This window comes from Entelurus aequoreus, linkage group LG19 (assembly GCF_033978785.1).
Source record: "Entelurus aequoreus isolate RoL-2023_Sb linkage group LG19, RoL_Eaeq_v1.1, whole genome shotgun sequence".
Classification (NCBI taxonomy): Eukaryota; Metazoa; Chordata; class Actinopteri; order Syngnathiformes; family Syngnathidae; genus Entelurus; species Entelurus aequoreus.
This window is the reverse complement of record NC_084749.1, coordinates 23,378,139-23,391,629: the sequence shown is the minus strand read 5'-3', so window position 1 is coordinate 23,391,629 and position 13,491 is coordinate 23,378,139. Positions and strand designations below refer to the sequence as shown.

At 38.1% G+C, this 13,491-nt stretch overlaps 2 protein-coding genes across 8 annotated transcripts in view; both read left to right on the top strand.

The window, feature by feature from the left end:
• The window catches only part of dazap1 (DAZ associated protein 1), a 76,389-nt gene extending 67,279 nt beyond the window's left edge, over nt 1-9,110 (top strand). For 4 of the 7 annotated variants that reach the window (XM_062028126.1, XM_062028130.1, XM_062028124.1 and 1 more), the window contains one exon: nt 8,305-9,110. In XM_062028126.1, coding sequence (XP_061884110.1) covers nt 8,305-8,474 — 170 coding nt within the window. In that variant the 3' untranslated portion in view covers nt 8,475-9,110. Of the gene's footprint in view, nt 1-8,067; nt 8,199-8,304 lie in introns of those variants that run through there. The other 3 variants (XM_062028125.1, XM_062028127.1, XM_062028128.1) reach the window with 3 other exon arrangements.
• A 1,731-nt stretch (nt 9,111-10,841) lies between these two features.
• Nucleotides 10,842-13,491, top strand: part of LOC133635208 (dipeptidyl peptidase 9-like) — a 32,517-nt gene continuing 29,867 nt past the window's right edge. The window contains exon 1 of the mRNA XM_062028121.1: nt 10,842-10,998. The gene's annotated coding sequence lies outside the window, so the exon portion shown is untranslated. The remainder of the gene's footprint in view (nt 10,999-13,491) is intronic.

Sequence of the window (13,491 nt, the reverse complement as noted above, 5' to 3'; positions counted from 1 at the left end):
TTACTGTGTTCAAGACCCCCGAAAACACAAACCACATTTGAGAGAAAATGATTGTAGTTAAACTTGCAGGAAACAATGCAAAATAAACATAGATAAGAAATGAAATGTATAAATAGTTATCAATTTGACCTTGTGTTGAAGACTCCTGTTGGCAAAGACAGCGATGAGCGGAGAGGGCAGGGGGAAGAGAAACCCACGCAGATGCCACTTCTGTACAGTGCAAACTTGATTTACGAACTTAATCGATTTTTGAACATGATTCTTAAACCAAAAACTTTGTATCGTGAAGCAGAGTTCCCCATAAGAATCACTGTAAACATGAATAATTGGTTCTAGCCCTGACAAAAGTCCCTATTTTAGTAATAAAAAAACACTATGAAGACACTGTGTGTGTGTGTGTGTGTGTGTGTGTGTGTGTGTGTGTGTGTGTGTGTGTGTGTGTGTGTGTGTGTGTGTGTGTGTGTGTGTGTGTGTGTGTGTGTGTGTGTGTGTGTGTGTGTGTGTGTGTGTGTGTGTGTGTGTGTGTGTGTGTGTGTGTGTGTGTGTGTGTGTGTGTGTATATAGTATGTGTATATACAGTATGTATGTCTGTATGTGTATATACAGTATATATGTGCAAGGTACAAAACTTTACCTTACTAGCCTATATAAATCAACCATTTATAAATATATATGTATGTGTATGTATATGTGTGCATATATGCATATATAGGTGTGTGTGTGTATATATATATATATATATATATATATATATATATATATATATATATATATACACACTACCGTTCAAAAGTTTGGGGTCACATTGAAATGTCCTTATTTTTGAAGGAAAAGCACTGTACTTTTCAATGAAGATAACTTTAAACTAGTCTTAACTTTAAAGAAATACACTCTATACATTGCTAATGTGGTAAATGACTATTCTAGCTGCAAATGTCTGGTTTTTGGTGCAATATCTACATAGGTGTATAGAGGCCCATTTCCAGCAACTATCACTCCAGTGTTCTAATGGTACAATGTGTTTGCTAATTGGCTCAGAAGGCTAATTGATGATTAGAAAACCCTTGTGCAATCATGTTCACACATCTGACAACAGTTTAGCTCGTTACAGAAGCTACAAAACTGACCTTCCTTTGAGCAGATTAAGTTTCTGGAGCATCACATTTGTGGGGTCAATTAAACGCTCAAAATGGCCAGAAAAAGAGAACTTTCATCTGAAACTCTACAGTCTATTCTTGTTCTTAGAAATGAAGGCTATTCCACAAAATTGTTTGGGTGACCCCAAACTTTTGAATGGTAGTGTGTGTGTGTATATATATATATATATATATATATATATATATATATATATATATATATATATATATATATATATACACGCAGATGGGTAATGATCCAAAGCCTACTGCAAAAGACACAAAATAGTTTTTTCATGGCAAAGAAGTAGAATCTGATAGTAAGTAGGCAATGGCCAAGTCAATCACCTGATCTGAATCCGATTGAGCACGCATTAGTGTGAGAACGGTAGTGTATATATGTGTGTGTGTGTGTATATATATATATATATATATATATATATATATATATATATATATATATATATATACACACATAACATACACATTACACACACACACAATCGTGGTCAAAAGTTTACATACACTTGTGAAGGACATAATGTCATAGCTGTCTTGAGTTTCCAATAATTTCTGCAACTTTTTATTTTTGTGATTGAATTTTAACAAAATTGGTGCAGTTAAACAAAATGTGTTGGTTTTCTGACATGGACATGTTTCTTCAGCATTGTCCACAGGACAACCTAAAATCATCAGCCCGGAGGTTGAGTCTTGGGCGCAGTTGGGTGTTCCAACAGGACAATAACCCCAAACACACATCAAAAGTGGTCAAAAGAAATGGCTAAATCAGGCTAGAATTTAGGTTCCCAAAGTCCTGACTTAAACATGTGGACAATGCTGAAGAAACAAGTCCATGTCAGAAAACCAACAAATTTAGCTGAACTGCACCAATTCTGTCAAGAGGAGTGGTCAAAAATTCAACCAGAATCTTGTGGATGGCTACCAAAAGTGCCTTATTGCAGTGAAAATTGCCAAGGGACATGTAACCAAATATTAACATTGCTGTATGTATACTTTTGATCCAGCAGATTTGGTCACATTATCAGTAGATGCATAATAAATTCATAAAAGAACCAAACTTCATGATTGTTTTTTGTGACAAGCAAGTATGTGCTCCAATCACTCTCACAAAAAAATAAGAGTTGTAGAAATTATTGGAAACTGAAGACAGCCATGACATTATGTTCTTTACACGACTGTGTGTGTGTGTGTGTGTGTGTGTGTGTGTGTGTGTGTGTGTGTGTGTGTGTGTGTGTGTGTGTGTGTGTGTGTGTGTGTGTGTGTGTGTGTGTGTGTGTGTGTGTGTGTGTGTGTGTGTGTGTGTGTGTGTGTGTGTGTGTGTGTATATATATATATATATCCATCCATTTTCTACCGCTTATTCCCTTCGGGGTCGCGGGGGGCGCTGGAGCCTATCTCAGCTACAATCGGGCGGAAGGCGGGGTACACCCTGGACAAGTCGCCACCTCATCGCAGGGCCAACACAGATAGACAGACAACATTCACACTCACATTCACACACTAGGGCCAACTTAGTGTTTCCAATCAACCTATCCCCAGGTGCATGTCTATATATATATATATATATATATATATATATAGATATATATATATATATATATAGATATACACATATATATATATCATATATAAAACCAGTGAAGTTGCCACATTGTGTAAATCGTAAATAAACTTTTTGTAGTTGTCGTCAAAAAAAACAAAACGACTAAGTCACGAACGTGTGAGATTCTTTGTTTGGGCGCTCGTTTCCATAGAACAAGGGTCCCAAACTGCCGTTTGGGGCCCACGGGCCCTTACTATGTGGTCCTTTACTCAACTTTATAGTTTAGTGTAATTGTGGCCTGCGCACCCGGGGCAGCTAATAGTTACTGTTAATATATTATTGCAATCTTCATTCCAACTAGAAAGAACATTAACTACAATAATGGTTGAAACGCTAATGACAGGAAAACAAACATACATTGGGTGACACGTAGAGCAACTTCCTGTAAGCAAGCGTAAGTGTCTGACCATTTCCTGGGGAACTCAACAGTTTCAAAATATAACATTTTTACATTTATAATTACTTGCAGGGGTCCAATTATGCAAAACCAACTTTGCTTACCAGTTGGCACCTGTTTTGGTGTATTTAGGATCTCCATAAGTCATGAAAATGTGAAAACAAACCATTGAGGCATTGCAGGGATATTTTTTATAAAATGAGAAGAGTGTGACATATTTTGACTTACCGGTAGTTATACATATATATTATGATACATGGTAGAGTTTACCCTAAGAGTTTTGCGTGAGTCTGCCAATTGTATACAGTTGTCAATAAGTTCCTTCTTTTTCTCTATCCTCGCGTCGTGGGGTACACTGGCTCGTACATGCAAATGCATGCTAAAAGCCTTTGCTGTTTCTAATCAAATTTAGCTTATCGTGGGGGAAAATAATCATAATATGACCCCTTTAAGGCCTTTTCGTTGCTCAGGGTCACTGTAGGTGTTGGTCGAAGTACTTAACAGATTCAGTCACATGGTTAAAATGTAAATCAAAAGTGAAACTTTGTGCGGCCCAGCCTCACCCCGACTACCGCTGGCGTAGAACGATGCATCAGTAAACCGACGAGTTTGGCCATACGATAATCGAGATAGTATCAGAAAACCAAGGCAAAATTTTGGCGAAAATCAAATCCTGTGAGAAGCAGTGCGTAAGAAAAACCAGGGTACTTTTTTGAGATGGTATTCCCTTCAATTTTGGGCCAAAGTGTGTAACATGCAATACCTCCACCGTAGAATATTTTGCATACTTCACAATCTTTCATGAGGCCAGGCTGGCGTGACAGTAAAGGCAGGCAACCAGTCTGATAGATTACTGACATGCATGCTATGTTCTGATGAAACGGCGCAAAGAGAACCAGATAAAAGATCAATGAGTAGAACAGTGAAGTGAACTTTGTCAACTTCCTAAGCGGGATGAAAATTAGTCCGCCAGCGGTATCTGGGTTCAGTCAACCTGGTCTCCTCGTCTCCCTGGTAGGCTTGGGTAACTACCCTCAGGACCCCTCTGCCTACAGACCAACGCGTCCTTCTCACAGTTATGGTCAGGATGAACAGGGAGGAAATGGTTCAGGTAGGTGCCAGCATCATATTCTCCAACCCCAAAAGTAGCATTTGTTCAGTCCTGTAGTGTTTTATAGTGCTGCAACCTAGTTCTTGGCATCTTGTTGGCCCTGCAAAGTATGTTGTGTGTACATTTTGCATGTTCATACTGTGCGTACAGTAGTGTAAAACAGTGTAATTCAAACAACATTGTCAGATTCAAGTGTTTTCTCCTGCTTGTCGCTTTACTATATCCACATGAACCATGACCTGTTTTTGTTTTGCATTGCTTTGTTGCTTCTAAAGGGATGATCTAATTTTCGGAAATATGTTCACAGCTCAGTTGTGTGTATGTATCAACAGCCCGTTTGCCCAGTGTTTTCCCCTCCATGCCTTTGCACAAGGTAAAAAAATTGGGCCAGTTTAGAGGACACAGTGCCTGTGCATTTGTCATACTTGCCAACCTTGAGACCTCCAAATTCGGGAGATTGGGGGGGGGGTTTGAGGTGGGGAGGAGTATATTTATAGCTAGAATTCACTTAAATTGAAGTATTTCTTATATATATATATATATATATATATATATATATATATATATATATATATATATATATATATATATATATATATATATATATAAGAAATACTTGACTTTCAGTGAATTCTAGCTATATATATATATATATATATATATATATACCGTATTTTCCGCACTAAGGCGCACCGGATTATAAGGCGCACCTTCAATTAATGGCATATTTCAAAACTTTGTTCATATATAAGGCGCACCGGATTGTAAGGCGCACCTATGCATACATTAGGTGGAGCTGCGCTAAAGGGAATGTCAACAAAACAGTCATAGGTCAGTCAAACTTTATTAATAAATTACAAACCAGCGTTCTGACAACTTTGTTCACTCCCAAAATGAATAAACAGCTGTTTTACTATTTTCCCCGAGGTAAAGTCAGTGACGTGGTGTTTTGTTTATCTTTTAACAACAGCAAGGTATAACATGTAGTGCAACATTTATATCACATAGTAAAGGGGAACTTTTCCCTGATTCAATAAACACGTAAAAAACAGTGATACTGTTACGGTAAATCAAACGTTAGTGCAATCACAATATAGTAACACTCGAAATAGTGCAGAGCAATAACAATATATCAATAACTCAACGTTGCTCAAACGTTAATGTCACACAACACAACACACAAAATAAACAGGTAAAGCTCACTTTATGAAGTTATTCCTCATCCACGAATCCCTCGAATTATTCTTCTTCAGTGTCCGAATTAAACAGTTGGGCGAATACGGCATCCAACATGCCCGGCTCCGTCTCATTGAAGTCGTCATTAATCGAGTCAGTGTCGCTGCTGCTCTATTCCCGTGTTCTACTGCGTGACTGATCGTCTTAAGTTTAAACTCTGCGTCGTAAGCGTGTCTCTTAGTAGGAGCCATTTTGGGGTCTTTACATAAACAAACAAATGGAAATCAAAACGGCACGCCTCGTGCAGTCATATATCCCAGCATGCACCGCGCGCTTCTTCTTCTACGGGGGCGGCTGCTTACCGTAGAAGAAGAACAACTTATTCTACGGGGGAAAATGAAGTCGGCGGCTGCTTACCGTAGTTGCGATTGATTGATTGAAACTTTTCCCTTTTGGAGGCTCAATATCGGTCCATATATAAGGCGCACCGGATTATAAGGCGCACTGTCAGCTTTTGACAAAATTGGAGGTTTTTAGGTGCGCCTTATAGTGCGGAAAATACGGTATGTATTTTATTATATATATATATACATATAAATAAAATAAATACTTTAATTACAGTGTTCCTTTTTTTACACATATACACACAACACTCCTCTCTACTCATTGTTGTATTTGAAAGTGCAATGCTTTGCAGCCAGTAGCACAGCCTTTGAAGGAGCGTAGGTATGGGCAATGTAATATTCTGGGTTGGAGTCAATAACCAGGCGAGGTGACGAAGTTACGTCTCTTTACTTCATACTTCAGAACCGACTCCAACATTTGCCGTCAGGGTACGCAATACAATGTAAACCGTTGGCCAACCAAAAAGTAACCACAGAACACTATACGGTATAGTGTTATGTGGTTACTTTTTGGTTGGCCAAGCGGACGTGACAACAGGCTGTCCTCACTCAGGTCCGTACGGACCTGGAGGGGGCGTGCCTTAAGTAGGCTGGAAATCGGGAGAAATTTGGGAGAATGGTTGTCCCGGGAGATTTTCGGGAGAGGCACTGAAATTCGGGAGTCTCCCGGAAAATTCGGGAGGGTTGGCAAGTATGGCATTTGTTCCGCTGAGTGCTGTACTTAGGAGTCAAATTATGAGATGATGGTATGAAAAAAAGTCTTAAAAATATTTTATTTGTTGCATTCATCCCCATTTAAAATAGGACGGTCTACATCTGTGTTTGTGATGGAAAACCGGGGCCACGCACTAAATTCTGGGCCCCCATCCCACCCTAAAGCTAATGTCATACACACACACATTTGGTATAAATTCACTAAAAACTAATTTTGCATGGTTTTGGTTGAAACCATCTTTTTAATTTTTAAAGATGGGGTTAACATGTAGATAAACCCCCCTAAATAATTTGTCTTTCAAAAAGTTACCTTTTTTATTTTTATTTTTCATTTTTTAAACAAAAAAGTGCCAACAAAATCATAAAGTGGCTGGACGAGAGGTTTGCAACCTTTACTATCACGAGACATTTTGCCGCCTCTTACACTAAAGGAAAATAGTATAGAGCTGCAAAACATGACACAGCTTATAAGCCTTAAAAAGTTTTCATCGTTATTTTACAGGAAAAGCAATCTGACCATGTGAAATTAAACTTTTCCTTTTTTTGCAAGTATTCATGGTTAGCTTCCCCAAGGGGTTGCATGCTGGAGAAGCTGAACTGAACACACAGGCTTCCATCGCTTACTTGCCTTCCTTGCGCCTCAGGTCTCAGCCTGTAAGCATTCACAGCCTCACAGACAGTCGGAGATTATAGAACTATTTAAAAAAAATAAAAAATTACTTTTCTCTCCAGGGTTAAATAAAAAATCTGTGAGAGCCACAAAAAGGCGGTAGAGCCACATGTGGCTCCAGAGCCACGGGTTGCAGACCACTGGGCTAGAATGTGAATTTTGATTCTATTACCCAACATTATTCTCTTAAATGTGATTAGAAATCGGTCAATTTTTCCTTTACTTCAGAGTGTAAAGTAGAGATTATCTGATACACCTCAGTTGTTATTGTTGGATACTGCGAATCATAACACATTATTATTATTATTATTATTATTCTTCAGTACCTGGGAGTTAAGTCTCCCCCTGGCTTTAAAAACTAGTGACCCCTCAGTTTCAAACTTTAACTCCTTGAACACACCACAGTTATATGCAATGAGGTGCATAAGTAAAATTTGAACATAACTTTCTCCTATTCTGCCGCAGATAGATTTATTGTATTTTTACCTTTGTTCTGTGACTCCATCCTTGTCCCAAATTGTTGGTGCTGTGTGTGAAGCTTTGACGATGTTATGCGGTCTGTGTTGAGAGAAGCGTTCCATGTTAGGTTTGTCGCTATCCAGGTGGAACGAACCATTTTGTATTTTTCCCAGGTGTTGGTAGTCACATTTTGTATTTTATTCAATCAACCCAATTATTGAACTTCCATACTTATAACAATTTTTGATTGATTTATGACTTCCTATTCTAACTTTTTTTTTTTTTACAAAAGCCTAGGGCACCCCCTATGCTTGGGGCACTTGGAACTCTCAAGTATAGATTTTTCTTTTTCTTTTTTTGCCTTCTTTGATGTTAGGGGTCTCCTCACCAGTTGCAGGGTGGGGTCTCCTCACCAGTTGCAGAGTGACAATGCCACCAAGTGTCCAAGTAGAAGAATGTCACACAGCTTATTCAGAAGGTTGAATGAGGCCTGGACTTCAGTTATTTGTAATACTATTTATCAACTACCATCCAATGATCTTTCTAGCTACACACAGACACCTATTTTACAATTATTTTTTTTCTCACCCCCGCATTTTATCATCCATCGCAGGGTACGGTCAGGACCTGACTGCCTTCAGCCACACTTTTGCAGACCCCAACCAGCCCACGGCGTACGGGACACCGACAGCACAGCCCGCCAACGCTCCTCAGCCCGCCGCCAGCCTGTTTGGTAGAGGGCAAAATCACAACGTACAAGGCTTCCACCCATATCGACGTTGACAGGGGTGCTGTGTAAAGTTCAAACAAAAAAATTATCTGGGGTTTAAAAAAACAAAAACAGGAGTCAGGGAAATGTGTGACCGATTGTTCTATGGGAGTTATTGAATGCACATTGTTGAAATGGAATCCACAGTAGGTTATGTGGAAAAGTTGTACAATATTTTGGTTTCAACAGCAAGATGCTTTTATCTCCAAATCCCCCTATCCCCCACCTCCATATTTTATAGTGGAACTAAACTACTTTGCAATAATTTTGATTGTCTTGTCAGAAACTAGCACAGAAACTATATGGAAAGAGACTCTTATAAATATGTATATTTATGGTTGACTAAAATGAAAACAGGGTTTTGAATTTCCTCAGCTTTAAATTCTAGGGAAATTTTTATTTGGTGAATATTGTTTACTTTCTGAGCCTTTCAAGTTTGTTTGAAATTGAGATTATAGATATATATATATATTATACACAAACTGTGCAATTTTTTAAAGAGGAATTTTGTACTATAAGTGTACACTTTGCTTGTTTTTTTTATTTAAAGATGTAGACTTCCCTCAGGTGGCTGTTTTGGGTGCATTTCGCACTATGCAAAAAGGACAAATTATTTAAAAAAACAAAAAGGAATAAATGTTTTAAAGATATGATCCTTCCATTTTTTTATGTTTGACTGAACTGCTCTTTTTTGGAAACTTCAATCTTGATAAACAAAAAAAAAAACACCTTTTAATACCCTAAAGCCCAAAAGTAGTCCGGGGCCTTTTTATGGCTCACACCTTATTTATTTTTTACTTGTCTGAAGCACAATCCCAGCAGGCTCAAGACATTGATAAAATGTTGATTATATGTGGGTTTTTTTAAAACTGACTTCGAAGCAATGTTGCAAAATAGTTGTATTTGTAAATTGAGACAAGGTTGATGTCTAACGTTGGATCCACGTTGTTGGTTGGGAAATGACCAAATTTCAATGGTCAAATCCACCTCACAACCTGACAATGAATAAATGTCATCAGAAAGCATGTTTCAACGTATTTGTGCTGTAAAATGTTGCTTGGGGAAATTACCAAAATTCAATGGTCTAATCAACGTCAGAACCCAACATTGATTCAACGTTGTCAAAAAGCATTGTTCCAACGTTAGGTTTGAGTTGCTCAAAGTCAGGACCTAATTCCACAAGTTTTCAACATTATTTTGATGTCTTGTGCCTGCTGTTGTGCAAAAGTAAAGTTTGAAAAACTGGAAGAAGAAAAAAAGGCACACTGTCGATAATAATCCCACATATATAGAATGTTTTTGCCTTTTTACCAATTATACAAACATCAAATTGGCCCCTGCATCCTTTGAATGTATAGTGTTTGAAGGTGAGCAATACTGCAATTGTTGGTATTAATTCGATACTGACTGTTTTTACATTTTTCAAGATCATTGAATGATTTTGTGATCTTTGATTTTAATTTGTTAATCATGATTGGAATGATAAAACAGAACAAACATTTTAGGTACACAGAAAATATTTATATCAACACTTATTTGTTCAACAATATTGATTACAGCAATATAAGACGATGTAACAATATCAACAAAATACAATGATTCCCTTTTATTGCATGTGATTGTTTAAAGCAAAATGCAATACGTAGTACGGTGGCCTGGAAGTATAAAACACTAACAATTAATAAACAAATTACAATTACAGAAGACAGAAAAGACAAAACGCTTTACAACTTCAGAAAAGTGAAGTGAATTATATTTATATAGCGCTTTTTCTCTAGTGACTCAAAGCGCTTTACATAGTGAAACCCAATATCTAAGTAACATTCCTAAACCAATGTGGGTGGCACTGGGAGAAGGTGGGTAAAGTGTCTTGCCCAAGGACACAACGGCAGTGGCTAGGATGGCAGAAGCGGGGATCGAACCTGGAACCCTCAAGTTGCTGGCACGGCCACTCTACCAACCGAGCCATACCGCCCCACAAAAGGCAAAAACAAAATCCTAAACAACTTACAATTCTATAAACCGAAAAAGGAATGTCCCGAATTACAGATTGACAACTAAATCCATCATTGTGTTCATGTCTTTAGCACCTGCATGAGGGAGAAAAAACTCAGCGGATGTGGACAAAATGATTGGCTGGTTGAGCTGTCAATCAGTAATTTGGGACACTCCTTTTCCGGTTTGTCGAATCGGAAATTGTTTAGGCAATTTTTTTTGTGTTTTCTTAAATTGCGTAGTTTATTTCATGAAATGTGAAAGTGTTTGCACTTCCGTACAATAGTCCAAAAAAATATCAAAAGCAACAACCGACTGTCTCATGCTGCTACATACACAACAAAAACATAACCTTGTAAAGCTACAGAAGAAAACTGAAAATATCGAATCACGCTCATATTTACTTTGGTATCCACCAGCCGTAACATCGACGCTTGGATTGACCTACCCACCTCTGAACTTCCTGCTTCATTTTGTTGACAATTCTAATGATTTTTTTTCATAGTGGACGTTAACTTGTAACACAGGACAACGTCGAGTAAGGTATTGTTCACATTGTGCGAGGGCAAAAAAAAGAGAATGTGGTTTGCTGTTTAAAATGTAGTTTTAAAGTTAGCGCAGCCTTTCATGCTAGCTTTAGGCATAGAGTAAGGTGGCACGACCACAAAGTGTGTCAGGACTTAAGTTGTCACTTTTTCACAATTTACATTGTTTTTACAAGGGTGAACAATGGGGGCAGAAACGGTGGTTTGAGACGTATCAACCTACACGTATTTTGCTATGTAGGCCGTATAAAGTAATGAATTTGACAACAGAAAGTTGCTTGACCGGCTAGAAAGTACCTAACAAACACGATTTTGCAGCAGCAAAGAAAACTACTAGCTAAACTAAACAGTACCACCCTCAACTTTACACAACAACTTTATTTGTAGGTAACTATGAATTATAATGATCATAACCGTACATACGGCCGAAGCCAACTCCCACTTGACTTTTATTAAGCGCACAAACGTTTAAAAACAACATAAATCTCTAAAAATGTTGTCATTGCTGCGTCATGGTGACATTAAACTACACATCCCATGATGCATTTCAATGTAGGGACTTACAGAACCTATCCAGCAGCTTGTCACTAGACGTGGCCGATCCAGCAAAATGATGTATACGATACCAAACAGAAACAGGACCAGTAGTGCCAATACTGATGCTGTTTAGGGAAATAATAGTATAGAATAGACATGGGGCACATTTTAAAAATACGCTCACATTAAAAAAAATACATATAAAGTGGAATCTAACAGGTGCAATCTAATGAGAAAATGTTGCAATATTGACACTAATAACGCAATGCTGCCATGCAGGCAGTTTTTCCACTTTAAAAAAATTGTAGTCGACAGATCTAAAGTTGATCTAGAGATTTATGTGCTGAAAATAAAAATAATATATATTGAAATATGACCTATTTTTTGACACTTTTATGAGTGTGGCCTTTTAGTCTGAATTTTTTTTAACTGTCTAATGTTTAAAAAATACTGCGATGAGGTGGCAACTTGTCCAGGGTGTGCCCCGCCTCCCGCCCGATTGTAGCTGAGATAGGCTCCAGCACCCCCCGGGATCCCAAAAGGGACAAGCGGTAGAAAATGGATGGATGGATGTTTAAAAAATAATATTTATCTATATAGGCGCTAATTACTTCATATTAAATATTCCACTATGAATATTTTGGTGCGGCAAAATGTTGTATATTTTGTGCTTTGCCATTCAAAACAGGGTTTGTTTGTTTTTCACCAAAAAGGACATAAAACATCCATCCATCCATCCATCCATCCATCCATTACCTACCACTTGTCCCTTTTTGGGGTCGCGGGGGGTGCTGGAGCCTATCTCAGCTGCATTCGGGCGGAATGCGGGGTACACCCTGGACAAAACGCCACCTCATCACAGGGCCAACACAGATAGACAGACAACATTCACACTCTAGGGCCAATTTAGTGTTGCCAATCAACATATCTCCAGGTGCATGTTTTTTGGCGGTGGGAGGAAGCCTGAGCACATGCAAATTCCACACAGAAAGATTGAACTCAGGACTACTCAGGACCTTCGTATTGTGAGGCACATGCGCTAACCCCTTTTCCACCGTGCTGCGACATAAAACATAAAAAAACAAAAAAATATTTATGTTAACTAGGGGTGTAACGGTACACAAAAATTTCGGTTCGGTACGTACCTCGGTTTAAAGGTCACTGTTCGGTTCATTTTCGGTACAATAAGAAAACAACAAAATATACATTTTTTGGTTAATTATTTACCAAATTTGTAAACAATGGCTTTATCCTTTTAACATTGGGAACACTATAATAATTCTGCCCACGTTAATCAACATTAAACTGCCTCAAGTTGTTGCTCAGATTAAATAAAATGACAAAACTTTTCTTCTACATATAAAAAGTGCAACATTAAACAGTTTCAAGTCAACCCATCATGCTTAATTTATTACAGCCTGTAGTTGATTTATTATGTAAATGTTATATTTTTATCAACATGTGATAGCAGGGACCCTGCCATTCAAAACTAGGCTGCTGCATTACTAATGATTAATGTAACTATAGCTGAAAAAATGGTACAATAGCAATAGGAGAGACTATTCATCCCTGAACACCATGGAGTTCATGTAGGCTTAATGATGCAGTTACATTATTATATCAACTATCAGAGACAGAAACTCTTCATTTAACATAATGTCCTTTTTTGCTGCTTCAACACAGCTCAATCAACACAGAAAAAGGTCAAGTGAAATAACAGACAGACAGGGCTTTGCTGTTTGTAACACACACACACAGACCGCAAAATGAGCTAACGTTACGCTAAAAGCGAATTAGCCTTCACCTCATGCCAGGACTGCGAGCGAGCTGAGCTGCCTTTTATATTTCTAGAAGGTCAACGGGCTCATAGTGATGTTACTAGTAGTTGACTGGGAGGTTTTTTATTATAATTTGGGGAGAGTCCGTTGCCTGATGCTTACCTGCTAAACGCTAA